This window comes from Electrophorus electricus, chromosome 16, assembly GCF_041902795.1.
Source record: "Electrophorus electricus isolate QZ-2024a chromosome 16, ASM4190279v1, whole genome shotgun sequence".
NCBI classification, from domain to species: Eukaryota; Metazoa; Chordata; class Actinopteri; order Gymnotiformes; family Gymnotidae; genus Electrophorus; species Electrophorus electricus.
In genome coordinates, this window is record NC_137512.1 from 12,406,652 (window position 1) to 12,424,826 (window position 18,175).

Below are 18,175 nucleotides of genomic sequence, written 5' to 3' on the forward strand. Positions count from 1 at the left end.
AAGTTAAACTATTATGACCAAAAAATATGACTATTAACTATGAAAGCAGAAGCATGACAGTCCCGTTCTGTTGCATGAGTCACCGTAAGAGGGAAACTGCATCAATGAGACGTAAGACGTACGACCTGAGAGTTAATACTTGATTCAGTAATTAGTTCAGTAATAGTAACGGTTTTATATCAGATTTGTTTGAAAAAATGTGAAAAGGATTTTAAATCTTTAGCTTCGCTTGTTAAAAAGGTGCGCCCCCTACCCCGCCTCCTCATTTTCCCATAGCACTACATTCCGCATTCTTCAGTGCTAGTCCACAAAAGAAACATTGACTTTTATCTCGTCTTCTGCTCTGCTTAGAATTATTTGCAGATTAAAACAAATATTTGAAATAAAACGGTAAGAGCAATATAACCAATATGCTCAACTTGATCGAAAATAAAAATTATGCAATAATACCTGTAATAAACACAATTTTTCCGTGAGCCGCAACCGTCACTTCTATATGCAGACGTTAACAGTGCAGAAGGAAGTCCAAGTAAAACGAAATTTTCGGGGGGTGGGAACATTTAAGGTACACTGCAGGTATTTGATACACATCCCTGGGGAGATACTGATCTGTCAATGTTCTCTTTTTTTTCTCATTAAGTATTCGTCATGTAGGCTAACCGTTTTAACTCTCCTTAGGAAACGTCAGTACAGTAATCAGGGATGTTAATGAGCACATCAGTTAATGAACATATATTTAAATACACGGTGTGGCAGTTTCTCAACGCCTTATTAATTTTAGCCTAGTAAAATGACTGGATGGATATTGGACTTGATAAAAAGATAATGGACACTTCCAACCGCAGTTGTGATGGAATTAGAGTTCGAACGTTTACTCTATTCTTGTGTCGCCATCGTGTGGCATTGGACAGGCATCTGCGTGACCTGGAGACAGATAAGGCTCTAGTTTCGATCTGTCGCTGGAGTTTCGAAATATCAGTACAGTATATGTCGTTTCTCTTCCTCACAACGAATTTAAAAATAATTAATCTCAAACAACAAAATCAAATCAAAATTTTATATCAGCGTTATCTTAAAGGATGTCTACCACAAACGTTGCAGGTTAGTTTTCTCCTTTAATATGCCTAAGTAACCTAGTCAATAGAAAAGCATATTAAGTTAGAAAGTAGCCTTAAAATATATAGTAGTCTATATAAAATATAGACGTTGTTTTATATATGTTTATTAAATTAAAAAAACCCCTAAAATTCACATCAGAGGTTTTACATAAACCAAATTAGCATTGAAAAGTATCAGTAAATTACTGTTAACGATCTTAACTGAACTAGGTTTACGCACATATCAAATTGCTCTAGACTTCGAGATGGAACTCAGGGATCTTCTTCAGGAATTTAATGAGGTTGTTGAAGAACTGGCCGCTCCGTCGCAGAGCATGCCTTACGCCTTTGAAGAACAGCTCAGCGCGGCTAAACAGCGCTCTGCTCTCAACGATGGAGTGAGTGACAGCGGCATTGAAGACGCGGACGATGGTGAGTGCCCTCATATTTTTTTCATTGCATCACCTGTAGATGAATGTAAAATTGAAAATGGCTCACATTCGAAGATACTTCTCAATAGAAAACCTCCTTAAAGAACGCGCATTGTTTGAGATTACTTATTTTTGCCGTGCAAGTTTCTAACCTGGAGTTTCAATATCCAAGGCCATAGTTTTCCGACTGTCACGAGTTGAAGACTGATTTACGCTGCCCTGTGTAATATAAAGATAAAAAATGATCATAAAACAAAAATTAGATAAGACTATCTACATGTACATCTCCGACAAACATGAAATGATAGACAAGCCTCACATTTCTGTACATTGGAACACTTTTAACGCTTATTACTTGTGCTTTTACCTCTCAGGCAGCGAGGCATCCCACGGAAACATCTTAAATGCTAGTATGGAGGAGCTCAACACTGCAAGTATGACAGCTGCACAGAAAGGTATAGTCTATTACTGATGGCAAAGCTGCAGGCATTGATGTGCATTTAAATCTGTGCGTGCATTTTCATGTGCATGTGTTTGAAGGATGACTTCCCTCAATCATGCTTTGTCGCGTAGGGTCTTGATTTTTTGGTAATAAAGACGTTGACCAACATCTTAAATTCATCTGACGCTTTTTACCCAACGCGATTTACAATTATGACTGAGTACAACTTGAGCCATTGAGAGTTAAGGGTCTTGCTCAGGGGCCCAACAGTGGCAACTTGAACCAGCAACCTTCTGATTACAAGTCAAGTATCTTAACCACTAAGCTACCACATCCCTGGCATTTAACAACTAGATGCATGAGGAGTTTATAGAAGGTAATTTGAATTAACTAGTTGGCATGGAAGGGCCAGTATCTCACTTTTTGAGGAACTTATAAAAAGAAAATAAAACTGTTCCACTTTAAACCACAGATATTCTTAGCTACAAACAATGGCTAAGTCTGTTTCATGATAACAGTTAATCTCTTTGATATACACTGTGTTTTATGGGATGTTTATGATTTTCAAGCCACATTCAAAGCCATATGAACAGCTGTGAATTTGCTGCTTCTGATATAGATGTGAGATTTGATTTAAAACTCTCCCTGTCCAATCCCCTTATGTAGTTATGACTGTCAGAATGCATTTCCTATAATATAGAACATTCCAGAGGAAATTCCACAGCACTTAGTAGCTTTTCTCCACATTACCAGATTACAGAATACTTACTAAACCACACCCCCACCTTTTCCCTTACAGCTGCCAAGCTTGGGGACACATCAGAACTACAGAGCTTCATCGAGAACCTGGACAAAGAGATTTCTGGTAAGAAAATGTTCATTTTCTAAACATTTGGGAAGATTTTACAATCAACTTATTTATACATAATTAGAGCTGTGGGGTCTGAAAATATCAATTATTAATCCTATTAATATTTATCCAAAGCAACTTACAATTATGATGCTTTTTATCCAAAGCAACTTACAATTATGATTGAGTACAACTTGAGCCATTGAGGGTTAAGGGTCTTGCTCAGGGGGCCAACAGTGGCGGTGCTTGAACCAGCAACCTCCTGATTACAAGTCAAGTACCTTAAACACTGATTGAATTGGAATCCATCAGTCTCTGAGGGACACGTACAGTGAAAAGTGATATCCATTGGGATGATAACAGTCTTGCCACTAATTTACCCCAGTGGCAAACCCTCAACAAAAGGCCAGTGGTATTACATGGCCTGCTCCCAGCAGACCATGCTATCACTGGGCTGTAGAAATGAGTGTAGCTTGTGAATCATGACTCTCCAGACATCAGTGCATGGTTCAAGCATACTAATCCTCACTGCTTTACTCCTGTTCCATTCTGATTCATAACAACTTTATTTTTCCTGATAGAGATGTGAGCAGAAAAACTGGGAGCCTAGACTAATAGCATGCACACGAATACGTGACGAGAACCAAAAGAGCTTACTGACAACGGGTATCTGTGGTATCCTCACACAAGATAAGCCTGTGTTCCTGTTGGGCAGGAGGTTAAAGGAGTAGTTCACCCAAAAATGCTAATGTGGAATACAGGACCTGGCTAGGACCAGTTAGCATTACTTTATTTTAACAATGCTGACTTAATATGCTAACCATCCTAACTTTTTAGTTTTTAATTATTATTAGAATTAACTATATTACCATTTTTGAGTGAAAAGATCCTTATTGTGACTCTCAATATTGGCTTGGACAAGAGCACTCTTGAAATTGAGCTGAAGTTTTGTCTATGTTTAGCATATTTGACATTCAGAGTTTCGTAATGGAAGTAAATTTGTTGAGTCACAATTAACAGAATGAATATGGCCATTTGGAAGTATGCCAGCTCAAGGTCTCTCAAACAAAGGCCCCTCTTTTTTACCCATTCAACAACGATTCATGACTGAAAAAAGACACTTTTTCCAACAGTATTGTAGTTCCAATTGCATGAATACTTGTGGCAGTGCTCTCTTTCTCTCTCTCTCTCTCTCTCTCTCTCTCTCTCTCTCTATATATATATATATATATATATATATATATATATATATATATATATACTTTAAATATAATATAAAGATTTCTTACTGACATTTTTTGTTCTATATTTGCAAATAATTAATACATTTGTAATGAAATGCAATTTGTCATGTAATTAAAGTTTTTTTTATCCTATCCTCTGAACTATAAAATTTTTCCCCTTCATATTGTGTGAGTTGCTTAGTATCAGTTAAGAGATCATTTCAGTTTCTGGTTTAAACCATTTGCAAACAAGCAAGGAAATTGTGGTTTATCAACTGCCTTGACAGGAAGTGTATCACCCACCCTACTCTTAGTACAACCCAGTTTTTCAGAGCTCATCATATGATGGTTCATTAAAAACTGAAAACGTTTGCAGTGCTCTAAATGCTGTGCTGTTGTATAATGTAGCACCCCAAATATTTTTATTAAAAAGATAATAACCAGTTCAATAACCAGTTACTAATTTCTCTGATTTGGATTTTGCACTTTTCTTTTTTTTGCTCTCTGGAGAAACTGGCTACATAAAGATAAAGCAGGCCCCCAATCACCCGAGGTTACACTGTGCACAATTATTAGGCAAGACAGCATTTTGACCATATAATTTATATGCATATTTTCCAATTCCAAGCTGTATAAACTCGAATGCTTATTGGATTTAAACATATCAGGTGATGTGTATTTGTGTATTTGTGTAATGAGGGAGGGTGTGGCCTAAGCAGATCAGCACCCTATATCAAGCTGTGCATAATTATTAGGCGGCTTCTTTTCCTCAGGCTAAATTGGCCAAAAAAGATATTTAACTGACTATGAAAAGTCAAAAATTGTAAAAAGTCTTTTGGAGAGATGCAGCACTCTTAAAATTGCTAAGATATTGGGGTGTGCTTACAGAACCATCAAACGTTTTGCTGCAAATAGTCAACAGGGTTGCAAGAAACTTGTTGAGAGAAAAAAAGATGCAAATGAACTGCCAAAGATTTTAGAAGAATCAAATGTGATGTGACCAGGAACCCATTATACTCCAGTGCTCTCAGAGACATGGCCAAGGTAAGGAAGGCTGAAACCTGACCACCACTACACAAGACACATAAGGTGAAACGTCAAGACTGGGTCAAGAAATATCTGAAGACAGATTTTTCAAAGGTTTTATGGACTGATGAGACAAGGGTGACTCTCGACAGCCCAGATGGATCAGCCCGTTGCTTGATTAGTAACGGACCCAGAGCTCCACTTCGACTCAGACGCCTGCAAGATGGAGGTGGGGTGCTGCTATGGGCTGGTATTATTAAAGATGAACATGTTGGACCTCTTTGGGTTGAAGGACTCAAAATCAACTCCCAAACCTACTTCCAGTTTTTAGAAGACACTTACTTCTGAAGCTTTCTGCAGCTTTCTGAATGGTGTCTGGGAGGCTGTGGTTGCTGTTGTACAAAAAGTCAAAACTCATGAAGGGTTGCTTTTTTTTTTTCCAGAAATGTTCATTTGTAAATCGAGTTGTTTATTATTCTCACTAACAGATGAAAAACAAGTGAGATGGAAAAAGTTTCATTTAGTTGCATATTAATTCTGCACAATTGTAGTTACCCAATACTTATTCACACATTAAATATTCTCCCAAAAAAGCCAAAACCTACTTTCTTAAATACTCAGGTTTATTAACATTTTGGATTGACCGAGAGAACTATAGTTGTTAAATAATAAAATGAACTCTCAAAAATACAACTTGCCGCCTAATTGTGTAGTAGTAAGCAGGCTTGCCTCATCACTGCATGATCTGTTTAGTGATTAAAGACACTTGAAGCATATGCTCATATCCATGCAACTACATTCAGAGCCACAAAAAGCACTTTTGGAGATGGAATTTGTCATAAAGGCTGAAAGTCTGTGTACACAAATGTGTGAATGCACATTTGAATATGCAACCTTTCATTTAACCTACAAACATGCAGCCCGACTGATTTGTCATCACCCTCATTTGAAGAATGCTTAATACATTTATTGGTGAGCTGAAAGTGTTCCCCAAAGGAAGGAAAGATGGACCGTCATGCCATTTGTTTGTTTTGAGGCATTATGTAAAGTGTTCTAGCAGGCCTTCTTGGGGAAAGAGTACTGTTCATGGTACTTGACCCTAGCCTAAACAGAGTCCAGCAATCCAGCAGCAGAATCAAAGTCAAATTTATTTATATATCACTTTTTACAACATGCATTGTCACAAAGTAGCTTTACAAAATGTTTTGGTCAAGATTCCTACTGAGAAACCCAATGGCAAACTGGGAAACTCCCTGACTGGATTAAGCAAGAAATCTTGGGAGGACCAAGACTCAAGAGATCCCATCATTTTTGGGCAGCCAAGCTTACAAACAGTTCATGATATTACATTATATATAGAGAGCTAGTTCAGTGTAGGTGTCTCATGGCTCTAGAGTGGATTTTGTAATGAAAATAAAGCTTTTGTTGAACTACCTGTATAACTATATAAGGGTTGAACATTTTCTGCCATCATTGCAAATTTGATCACCACCAATGAACAGGTCCAGTGTTATCTTGGGAGTAACACGCAGATAAAACAGCAAGATGTAGTTATACCTGTAAATATGGATAACAGATGAACAATCTATAAACAGAGGTTGTGCATGTGATCAGCTTGCAGTTCCAGCAGGCCTATGTAGCAGCATAAGTAAAAGGGACCAGAGAGTGACCAGTCCTAAGGGCTTTGAGACATTTCATCATCAAAAACCTGAGTGAACATATGAAACAGACAGACAACAGAATTCTCAGATTATCAGAAATCTTTATGATCAGAGGCCCTGCACCCTTATATACAGTGAGGTAAAAAGAGCTTCCTTTATGTAATCCTCAATTTTCTTAAGTGTATGGGCATCATCAGATACATACTGCTAAATAGCACCTGTGTAACAGTGGAAGCTAATGGCAAGCCTACAATTAATTGGGCATAACTTATAAAAGGGACCCAGTACTGAATGTGGGACACCCACTTATTTTGTAATACATCTGTAAGCTCAGTGTTAATTATGTACAAGAACAAACTGACATTGCTCTGTCAAATACAGTATAAACCAGGAGAGTGCTAGTGTTCTAATTCTAGTGAGTGTTTCCAACTGTCTAGGGACTGGATCTCCAGTTGTCTCATAGAAAGCAAATCTGCTACTGTCTGGGAGCTGACCATCTCTTTTTAGGGTAATGAATAGCAAAAAGGACAAGTGAAACATCTCAGTTCCCACTTTGCATTAAAAGAGAAACATGACAGTTTTCCCACAAACAATGGGCAAAACCTGTTCATTTATATACCATATTTATAATATGGAATTCTAAGCCATTAAAACAAATGTCAAGGCTTCAATTTCCAGGGAGCATACATAGTTACATTGATAAACATAAGAGTGGATAAGAGTTTGTCAAATTCTATTAAAGGTAAGTATAGTTGAGCCAACAGGATTGGAGGGATGAAATAGGCATTCCATTTATCATTTGAAATAGATAGACTGTGTTAATATTCTAATAGCCTAAATATAAAGATGTTAAATTGCAAAGACCTCTATGGTTTTTGTCCATGGTCAAGTGTTAGCTGCCATTGTCAAATGAACAGTACTCATCTTCCATTGTCTTCAGTCAGCATTATACCTGCCAACACATTTGTTAAATTTACTTCATTTAAAATCAAAGGTTGTTTTATTAGTCAGAAATAATTTAGCCTACATTAACAATGAAATGACCAGATTCATGTTCCACAAGTCAACAGGTTACTGCTGCCCTTTTATAGAATTGTTTTTAGTGTGGCCTTAATGTGAAGTGTCACTAGCACTTCAATGATCACCATTTCCCTTTTAAATTTATGTGCAACATTTCTTCATAATGACTTGGGGTGTTTGACCTAATTGAAAGGCAACAAGGAACCAACTGTAGGCTATTTAAAGACCTTTGTAAGAAGTGCTGTTGTAAAGTTGTACTACTTGGCCTCTTATATTGGTATTAAATAAGGGTCCATTAAAATCAAGACGTGAACTCTAGCGGTTAAGTAGAACAACCCTCTGTTGCACAATCACAAGCAAAGCTAAATCTCCAGTTTATCAAATAAGAAATTGTGCATTTAACACGAACGAATCAAAAGCACCGTCTATTTAAATCAGGTCAAGTACGCACACCAACTTTAGCGTCTCTAGGGAGACACGTTGTACTTATACCAATTTCCATTACAGTGTTTGTGTGACTCGTTTAGGCTTCTTTTCGCTCGCACCCCCCTCACCCGAGGGTGTATGCGTCAGAAATTATAGATTACTTATATAAATTATAGATTTGCGATAGCTGCATCGATTTTAGTCTGTTTGTAACGTTGATAGATTGAGGGAGCCCTATGAATAGTTAGGGAACAGAAAACCAGGATAAAAAAAATAAGTTTAATATAGATAAAACAACCAGAAATGCAAGACATCTAGAATATAACAGACTAACAGGCTAAAAGTGGCAGGGATGATTACAACAGGATACGAAGGAAGCTAAACACAAAGGAACGACTAACGATAGCGCAACGACGAAGCATAAACCTAAAATAAGCCATCATGATTACTGAGCATGACAAGAGAAAAGAAGGGGAATACGCAGAACCAGGATACGTAGCTGGACAAGAGACACTAGACAAACAGAAGACAATCGTAATCGTATTGACACGCGAAGACGAGGGGAAAACCGGACGATACTTGCCTATAACTGGGAGAGCGTAACTAAGAAAAAAACAACACGACAAGGAACAGCTAAATCAAGAGAGAATAACCACCCAACAAAAGACGAGGGAACAAAGTTTAAATGGGTGAACTAACACTAGCCAAAGAAGGAACAGCTGGAGACAATAAGAGGAAGCGGAAACAGGGAACCATAGAAACAGTTGATAGGGAAAACAAGGAACTGATTCATGTAGGTTAGCCAAAGAAAGGGGGGCCGCTCCGGTATGCGAACGTGACACAATTTCATTTTTAAATTCGAAACTAATCCATTAAATCAATGCAGCCATATCGTAAAACTGGTTAGTTATAAAACGATTCAAATTAATATCATTCACACGATAGCTAGCACCTTTAGTTTGAACTTTTAACAGGTGCCGCAATTTCGTGGCAACATAACACATTATTACAGAAATACTGCAGCTATTGTTTAAAGAAACATAAAAAATAATGACATTTATTTTAACTTTACATTTGTGTGGACACATAGACAGTATTGCCAATTGTCACGTTCGCCGCTATGTTTATTTACTTCCTGGTTTTGGTTCCGCCCACTAGTTAGTTCTATTACCTGATATTGTACTCACCTGTATTTGAATTACCCTTTTTGCCTATTCCCCGTCTCTTTGGTTTGCTTCTTTGACTGCTTTCTGGATTATTACCTTGCTTTATGTATTCTGGATTACCACTGTGGATTACTCATGTTCTCTAATAAACTGCATTCACTTTACTGCATGCGACTGCGTCTCTGCTCCTGCTCAGAGCGTTACACCAATGAACAATCGTTAACTGACTTAATTTGTACAATGAAGACAAATATATTCTATATCCATTAATTTACCCCAAGGTGTTTAAAACACTTTGATATATGACATTGAACTCAACAACAACAACAACAACAACAAAATTAAATGATTAATACTATTAGCAAGATGTTCAAATATGTGGCTAGAAGATACTTCTAAAAGTGATACTCTAACCATCTTTTTGTTATTCAAATAAATCTCACTGCTTTATGTTAGAATTGGAAAAAACACTCTAAAAGAACGAATTTTTTACTCCAGGTATAAATGGTCTAAAGAAGCTCATTGGTAGATAATCCATTTATCACACCTTGGAGGACAGACTTTTTTCCTCTTAAAAGGTATAATGCCAAGATGAGAAGGTGCTGAAAGTACAATACGGACCATCAAGGAAAAATATTTAAACAGTGTATTAACCAACCACCTGTAACATTGGGGAAGGCAGGATGCAAAGATGAGCCATGTCGACGTACAGAGATGTTCATTCTTATATATAGCATAACCGAAAACAAAACACGAACAGTGACACTACACAAAAACCAGGCAGGACTCAAAACATGACAGAATGTCTACTAACAGATTGCATGGGGCAAACACCAACTTAAATACAAACTTTAATGATGAACAACAAAGGAGAGGTGTAACACACAAACGACTAATAAGGGAAGGGAATGACACACACAAACATCCCCCCAGGTGGCATGACTCCTATCAAACACCCCCCCAGATGGCATGACTCCTATAAGGCCACAGCCCTCAAACTAACAGCAAATGGTGAGGCTGGAGGACTGAGTGACCCGACACAGGCTAGTGCAGACAGGCCAGGGGAGTATGACAAGCACAAAGACAATGACAGACACAGCTGGGCACACTGAGGGGAAGGGGAACAGACAGGCACAGTATATGTTACAGGAATTGGGAAAGTGACAGGAACAGACACATGAGAAATTTGTAATTTGACCACATAGAGGAAAATAAAAAAGTCCAGGAAAGTTGGGAGGAAGACCAGCCAATCATCCTGTCACCGGATGATACAAGGTCCAATGAGTCCAGGGGGAGGCGGTCGCTGCTGGCCTGGGAGGTGACAACATCTCTGCCTTTTGGGCACATTAGCCATGGAGTACACCAGATGAGGCACCTGTCTGCTTCCATCTTTCGCCATCTGGACTGATATACATGCACGTCTCAGAGTACTCGTCGTCTTCAGAGTTCCCTGACCCCATATCAGAATCTGACTTAGGATCCTTATGGATTGCCTCTTCCACCTCCATTGAAGGATTCTTGGAACCCTTGAACTCTGCTTCTGACCTGAGGCTGATGTCATTGCAGTCCTCACCCTGGTCATAATCCTCATAGCCATCCCATTCGTCCAATGAAAGAAGGATGACTATAGTAGTAGTATAGTAGTATCCCAGTGGTCCCAGGAGGGCAAATAGGACTTCACAGTGTCCAAGCCCAGACCACTAGAGCCCCTCAGAATTTCCCAGGGAATCTTTCCCCTTCTTTACCAGCATGGAACGTGCCCACTACCAAGAAGGGTTCCTCCACATGGGCTGGGATGGGACAGTTACGACATTTCTTCCCCTTCAACTTGGCGCATACCATCCCTCAGCAATCTGTGTTTCTGTAACGTCGGGGAGACGAGGCAGGATACAAAGATGAGCCATGTCGACACACAGATGTTTATTCTTATACGTAACAAGAACAAAAACAAAACATGAACAGTGACACTACATGACACAAGACAAAATCTAGTAAGCACTAAAACAGGACTCAAAACAAAATTGTAATGAATTCCAGGACACAGGTAGGTGAGGATCCAAATGGGAGAGGATCCAGATGGGTTTATTGAAACACAAGCAGGAAGGAGTTTCAAGGAGGGTTGGTAGGGTAATTATTAGCAATAGGGGAAATGTGAAGAGGAGAGTCGTAGGTACAGTCCAATGTCGAAACCAGCAGGCAGAGTCAGGAGTAATCCGAGGGCTAGGAGCGAGGCGTAGTCTAGGGAGGAAGCAGGGGTCAATAGACAGGGGAAGCAACAAGAAAAAGGAATGCTTAGTATTTCACATTTTCAGTAATTCACATTTAGTTTTCAGTAATTTCAGTAATTCACATTTAGCCAGATTTAGGGTTAAGGTGGATTCTTAGAACCAGAGGAATGCCTCACGGAGGGTGCGTATGTGATTTTCCCATGTATCTGAATACACAATAACATCGTCTAAATAGGCATCGCACCCTTCAATGCCAGCTAATACTCTGTTCATAAGGCGTTGAAACGTCGCTGGGGTGTTTTTTAAACCAAAAGGCATGACCTGATATTGTAGGAGCATGTCAGGGGTAGCAAAGCCAGAAATTTCAGAGGCTCTCTCCATTAACGGAACTTGCCAATATCCCCTTTAAGATGTCAAGTTTGGTTACAAATTGGGTGTTACCCACACGATCTACAGAGTCCTCTATCCTAGGAAGAGGGAAGGAATCGGACTTCGTCAATCAGTAAAAATGAAAGGTGCTTTCAGGTTTAGGTACCAACAAACAAGGCAAACACGAAAGGCTAACGTTAGGAGTAGCAAGACCATTTTTAAGGAGGCATTCAACTTCCTTTTTCATAAGTGCACGTTTGGCTGGGTTCACACAATAAGAATTTTGTTTCACTGGGTGGCTATCACCAATGTCCACATCGTGCCAAAGAACCGTAGTGTGAGAGGGAGTATCTGAAAACAACAACAAGTGTTGGTGGAAGAACTGTATAACATCAAGTCGAGATGACTCAGGAAGATGTCCTATTTTAGAGGGGAGATCATTAAGGGATTCGGAATTGGGTAGACGAGCAGAAGGACAAAAATTGTCAAGCAAATTTAAACCATCAACATCAGAGGACTGCTCGGATAAAGAGGCAGGGATTGGGGCTATGACTAAGGAAGGAACAGGTGCACATCTACTACCATCATTTGTGGAAGTGTCACATGAGACATAGTGTTTGAGCATGTTAATGTGACAGACACGCAACTTTTTCTTATGATTTTAATTTATGAATTTAGCATGAAGGGCAGGACCTGGCAAAGGCAATAAAGGTAACACTTTGTCTCCTTCCTGGAAGGATCTCTAAACAGCTTGCAAACCATACCTTCATAGTACACTGGGACTTGTTTATGGTTTTATGTGCTAGATCACAAAGGGAGTGTAAACACTCACAGAACTCACTAACATAATCAAGTATGTTAGTTGGGGAGGAGGGAGAAGGATCTGGAGACAACATCTGCTCCTGCAATATCTTTAACGGTCCTCGGACGGTGTGTCCGAACACTAACTTGGCTGCACTAAATCCGAGTGACTCCTGAGGAGTAGTACGAATAGCAAACAGAAGGAGGGGGAGGCCCATGTCCCAGTCCTTCCTGTGTGACAGACAAAACGTTCTCAAAATGGTCTTGGTGAAACTTTTCTAAAGCACCTTAGGATTTGGGATGGTAAGCACTAGATACAAGATGTTTTACCTGCACCTGGTGCATAGCTCAATGAAGATGTCTAGACATAAAATTTGTTCCTTGGTCAGACTGAACATATTAAGGCAGACCAAAAGTAGTAAAAAATTTAATCAAAGCATTTACTATGGCTGGGGCCTTAATAGAGCAAAGAGGAACAGCTTCAGGAAACTGCGTGGCAGCACAACATAAAGGTCAATAAATATACATGACCTGCTTTCAAGTTTCAAGTTTCAAGTTTGGTTTATTTGTCACATACGTAGTCATACACAGTATAACTTGCAGTGAAATGGTTTGAGAGTGCTCTGTCCAAACTGAGGAAAACAAAGAGGGGTGTATAGGGAAATATATATCTATATATATACAAAATATATTAATAATGTATGTACAATATATGTATAATATGTCTATATGCACAATGTACAATGTATATATGGATATGCATAAATGTATGTACATAATGTACAGTTCCAGCTTACAATTGAATATTTACAGTTACATAATGGTGGTGGTCCCCACAGTTGATCAGTTTCCCTGATTCAGGGCCCGAATTGCCTGTGGGAATAAGCTCCTCTTCAGTCTCTCTGTCTTGGTCATCAGGAAATGATGCTTCCCTGACCTCAACAGAGAGAAGAGCCTATTGTTGGGATGGGTGGGGTCCTTCACAATCCTCCTGGCCTTTGGCTGGCACCGCTTGTAATAGATGCTCTGCAGGTCAGGAAGTTCCGTATGAGTGATGCGCTCTGCTGAACGCACCACCCTTTGGAGTGCTTGTCTGTCCTGCTTGGTTCTGTTCCCAAACCAGACTGTGATGTTCCCCGTGAGGATGCTCTCGATATTGCAGGTGTAGAAGTTCCGCAGTACCTTGGAGGGCAGTCTGAAGTCTCTTAGGTGTCTGAGGTGGTAAACACGCTGACGAGCCTTCTTTGCCAGGGAGTTGGTGTGGCGGGACCAGGACAGGTCCTGCGAGATGTGAACACCAAGGTACTAGAAACTATCTACTCTCTCCACCGTGGTTCCATTGATCCTCACAGGTTGGTAGTACCGCTCCTGCTTCTTGCTGCAATCCACGATCAGCTCCTTTGTCTTGCTGATGTTTAGGAGGAGATTATTTTCCTGGCACCAGTTTTCCAGGTGTTTAATCTCCTCCAGGTAGGCCCTCTCATTGTTGTCTGAGATCAGGCCCATGACGATGGTATCATCAGCAAACTTGACAATGATGGTGGAGCTGGAAGTGGCTGTGCAGTCATAGGTGTACATTGAGTAGAGCAGGGGGCTTAGGACACAACCCTGAGGAGCTCCAGTGCTGAGGGTGAGGGTGGGTGAGACACAGTTGCCCACCCGTACTGATTGTGGTCTGTCTGTTAGGAAGATGGAGATCCAGTCGCACAGGGTTGTATGCAGTCCTAGATCCTCCAACTTAGTAATGAGTAGGGAGGGGATGATGGTGTTAAATGCTGAACTGTAGTCTACAAACAGCATTTTAACATAATTACCCCTCCCTTTGTCCAGGTGGGTCAGTGTGGTGTGGAGCAGATGTGCAATTGCATCATCATTAGAGCGGTTGTGGCGGTATGCAAACTGCAGTGGGTCCATGGAGGCTGGCAGTGAAGATGTGATGAAATCTCTGACTGGCTTTTCAAAGCACTTCATCACAACTGATGTGAGGGCTACAGGGCGGTAGTCATTGAGGCCGGAGGGTCGAGGTTTCTTTGGGACGGGGATGATGGTGGAACGCTTGAAGCTGGATGGGTTGATACCGAGCGTCAGGGAGAGATTGAAGATGTTGGTGAATACCGGGGCTAGCTGGTCTGTTCAGGCTTTGAGGACTCTCCCGCAGATACCATCTGGTCCCACTGCCTTCCTGGTATTCGTTTTAGGGAGTGGACCTATACAGTCAATAATAATCTGTTCAAAGGGCTCACAAATTACTGGAATGGGTTTCAGTGGAGCCACTTGGATAACCTGATTCAGTTTTCCTGCGACTTGACAAGTACGACATGAACGACAAAATTGGACCACATCCCGTTTTACCATTGGCCAGAAGAATTGTTGCAAAACACGCTGATATGTTTTCCTGATACCAAGGTTTCTGGATAAGAAATGGTCGTGTGTGAGGGTCAAAATGTGTATCCTGTGGGGCTTTGGTACTACTACTTGGTATATGGTTCTCCACTCACGATCTGTATCAGAATCTGGAGGAGTCCATTTATGCATCAAAACACTGTTGTCTAAGTAATAGGCTCGTCGAATGCGTAGATAACCTCTCTTTATTAATGGTGTTGGCTAAACATGGAGACAACGCACTGACTCGACAAAGTCTAATCAATTAAATGAGTATTGGCAGAGGGGTCTTGCAAAGGGTCAGCCGCAGGTTTTTTTTTATCCGGATCGATGCACATAAAGGTCTCTGACAGATCCTCGACATCTGCGTATTTCTGTTCTTGTGCCCTGGTCATCACACAAGATTTGAATACCACAGGAAACGCATGAATTAATGTGTCAGAAGTACTCTCTTCTGGCACTGACATGATCTCATGTAACGACCACTTCCTATCACTGACTAAGTCGTTCCCAAGAATAAATGATTTGCCCTTAATAGGTAATTGAGTGCGCACCGCAACTTTAACCACGCCAGTTACTAATTGGGAGCGTAAATAGAAGGTATGGAAAGGTGCTTTCAATACATGCAAATCTATACCTTGAACTAACACATCAGAATCGCATCTGGTATTTTCAGACAAAGGAAGTACAGTGTCTAAAATGAACGACTGGGCTGCACCAGTATCCCTCAGTATGTGAACATGGTATTGATTTGCATCCAACAGCAATAGTGACACTGTCTCATCCAATACAAAAGGTTTAAATGAAGCATCAACCAGATCATCAACCGGCACCAGCTCATATGCACACAGAACCTTTGCTGTGTCGTAATCCAAACTCTGCTCTAACGTCAGAGCAGAACACACCTCCTGTGCTCTTCCCACTAGCTTACAGTGAAACATTAATGACCAAACTTCTTTTGGACACTGTGCTGTGGTCACAATATGTTCGATCATGGGAAAATGCCAATGCCAAATTTTTGCCAACATCAAAATCAATAATCTGTACAAATCGACAGAGTCAAAGCCAAAGGGACAGGGGAAAGGGCACGTGCCTTGCGCGGAGTAGGCACCGGATGAGAGTCAGCAGGAGGAGTAGGAACAGAATGGGCCTGTCTCAGCTCTAGTTCTAGTTTCCTCACTCTAATGTCTCAGTGCGTTTTGAATTCAAGAGCATGAACCTTCTGTGTATTCAGTTCCAATTCCAGCTCTTTCATATGTAGATCCAGCATTGGATCCACATGAGGCAGAGAGGGAGTAGTGGGATCTATGCACACTGAACCTTTGACTTCAGCCTCAGCTTCCACTGGGACTGGAGACATAGGCAGGTGAACAACACCAAGCTTCCCTTCAGTCTCTGAAAGAATCTGCCGTTGGACAAGTTCATCATACAGTGTGGCCTTGACTATCTGCTTGGCCTCACTACGAGGCACCACTATGACGAAGAAATCTGCTATCAGTAACAAATCATCCTTCTGACATGCATCAAACTGTTCCGGTGTAGGGAACAGCGTAAATTGTTCCAAATCAAACCCAGAAGCCATAACAAATGAAAACCAGCAAAATCCACAGAAACCAGCAACCAACACCATTAAACCAATACCCTCACACACAAAAGAAAAGCCAAAACCGGCAACCAAACACACACCCCAAGCACAGGATCAGCCCCCAATTCTGTTAAGACCTGGTCTAGTCTCCAGACCGTAACAGAAAAAGGAGAGATGGGGAAAAGGATATAATAAAGTAAATGTGGTGTTTACTCATCGAGGGGTATACTTTGGGAAATGACAGTGCCAAAATAACAAACAAACAAATCTGGAATGAAAACAGATGAAATAACTTGCCTAACAAGAAAAAGAACTAACATAAAGGATCAGCAAAAATGTGCCCTACCTTGCTAAACCAAAACAGAAAATAAATAAAATACCAAAAATAAATGGCATCATCTTCCTACATCTCTACAACCAACATACTCTGTACAGACATAACCAAACTAAACACTAAACCCTCGCATACTCACAACCCCCAAAAACCATTCAGTAACAAAGTTACAAAATAGACACAATGCCAACTATGCGAAGGTAGGGATACAGGCTCTTCTTCTCGAACGGCTATATGTGAGGTTGAGTAAGGTAGGATAACCAATTAGGTCAGATGTTGCAATCACCGTCAATCGTCAGCACTTGGCGCAGTGATGGAAACATGACAAGACAACCGTCAATAAAATACATATAAGCAGAGGGTCGTAACAGTGTGTGTAAGATTAATACAATATTTCACAAGTTGGATAGGGAAACCAGGAGTTTATAAAGAAAACTGGAATGAGAAACAAGTGTTGCCTATCAGTACTCAGGTGAGGGCGATCTACATCTGGGTGGGGAATGGTTAGTGGGTTAGACAGAAACTGTCACAACAATAGAACGTCTACTAACAGCATGTATGGGGTCAAACACCAACAAGGACAGATTAATATTCAAGGACTTAAATATACACATTAATGATGACTAAGAAGGGACAGGTGTAACATGCAACTAACAAGGGAGGGGCATGACACACACACACAAACACCAGCACACAGACATGGGGAGGAGTCGAGGAGGAGGGGGCTGTGCCATGACACCACCTATAAATTTACATCCACATGTAGTTTTCTATACTGTGGTACATACTACCCTGCTGAATGTAAGCATGTCTCTTTGCATATCAATCAATTACAGTGATACCTTGAAATTCGCGGTTCCTAGACCCCCCACAAATTTTGAAAACATGGGAATTTTGGACAATCAACTAACAAAGGCCTATAAAGACCTATCTTCATATGTTAAACCCTAAATATGTTCTCAAAACACTTCAAGTTCATTTAAAAATTGATGTTATAATTTACATCACCGTTTAGAATTGTACAGGTGAAAGTAGATTATTCTTCTGGCTCATCTTCTGGCTCTACTACAGGAGCCGTATCTTCTGGTGCGGTTTCTTTCTGGCTTTTTTTTGGCCCTTGTGAGGAACATTGTT

General features: G+C 40.4%; 1 protein-coding gene and 1 long non-coding RNA gene across 3 annotated transcripts; one reads left to right on the plus strand and one right to left on the minus strand.

The window, feature by feature from the left end:
• The first annotated feature begins 920 nt into the window (after positions 1-920).
• si:dkey-27i16.2 (regulator of cell cycle RGCC) lies at positions 921-4,486 on the plus strand. Of its 2 annotated transcripts, none has more exons than XM_081699563.1 (5): positions 921-1,101; positions 1,329-1,529; positions 1,903-1,983; positions 2,770-2,835; positions 3,402-4,486. In XM_081699563.1, the coding sequence occupies exons 1-5, from the start codon at positions 1,080-1,082 to the stop codon at positions 3,407-3,409; spliced, it is 378 nt and encodes a 125-aa protein (XP_081555689.1). In that variant the 5' UTR covers positions 921-1,079; the 3' UTR covers positions 3,410-4,486. The 2 variants fall into 2 exon arrangements, with proteins under 2 accessions (XP_081555689.1, XP_026864447.2); XM_027008646.3 differs by having other exon boundaries at positions 925-1,101; positions 1,356-1,529.
• LOC113576534 (uncharacterized) lies at positions 1,427-2,011 on the minus strand. Its single transcript, XR_003410523.3, has 3 exons — positions 1,896-2,011; positions 1,681-1,747; positions 1,427-1,562 (listed from the first exon to the last, which is right to left on the minus strand). It is a non-coding gene; the product is annotated as an uncharacterized LOC113576534 (long non-coding RNA).
• Positions 4,487-18,175: the final 13,689 nt, after the last annotated feature.

What these genes read in the sequence shown, in the direction of transcription:
- si:dkey-27i16.2 (XM_081699563.1), top strand. Translation starts at nt 1,080, where the DNA reads ATGTCTACCACAAACGTTGCAG. An exon ending in GTCTACCACAAACGTTGCAG is followed by an intron (nt 1,102 to 1,328) that starts GTTAGTTTTCTC and finishes TAACTGAACTAG; the next exon opens with GTTTACGCACATATCAAATT. An exon ending in CATTGAAGACGCGGACGATG is followed by an intron (nt 1,530 to 1,902) that starts GTGAGTGCCCTC and finishes TTTACCTCTCAG; the next exon opens with GCAGCGAGGCATCCCACGGA.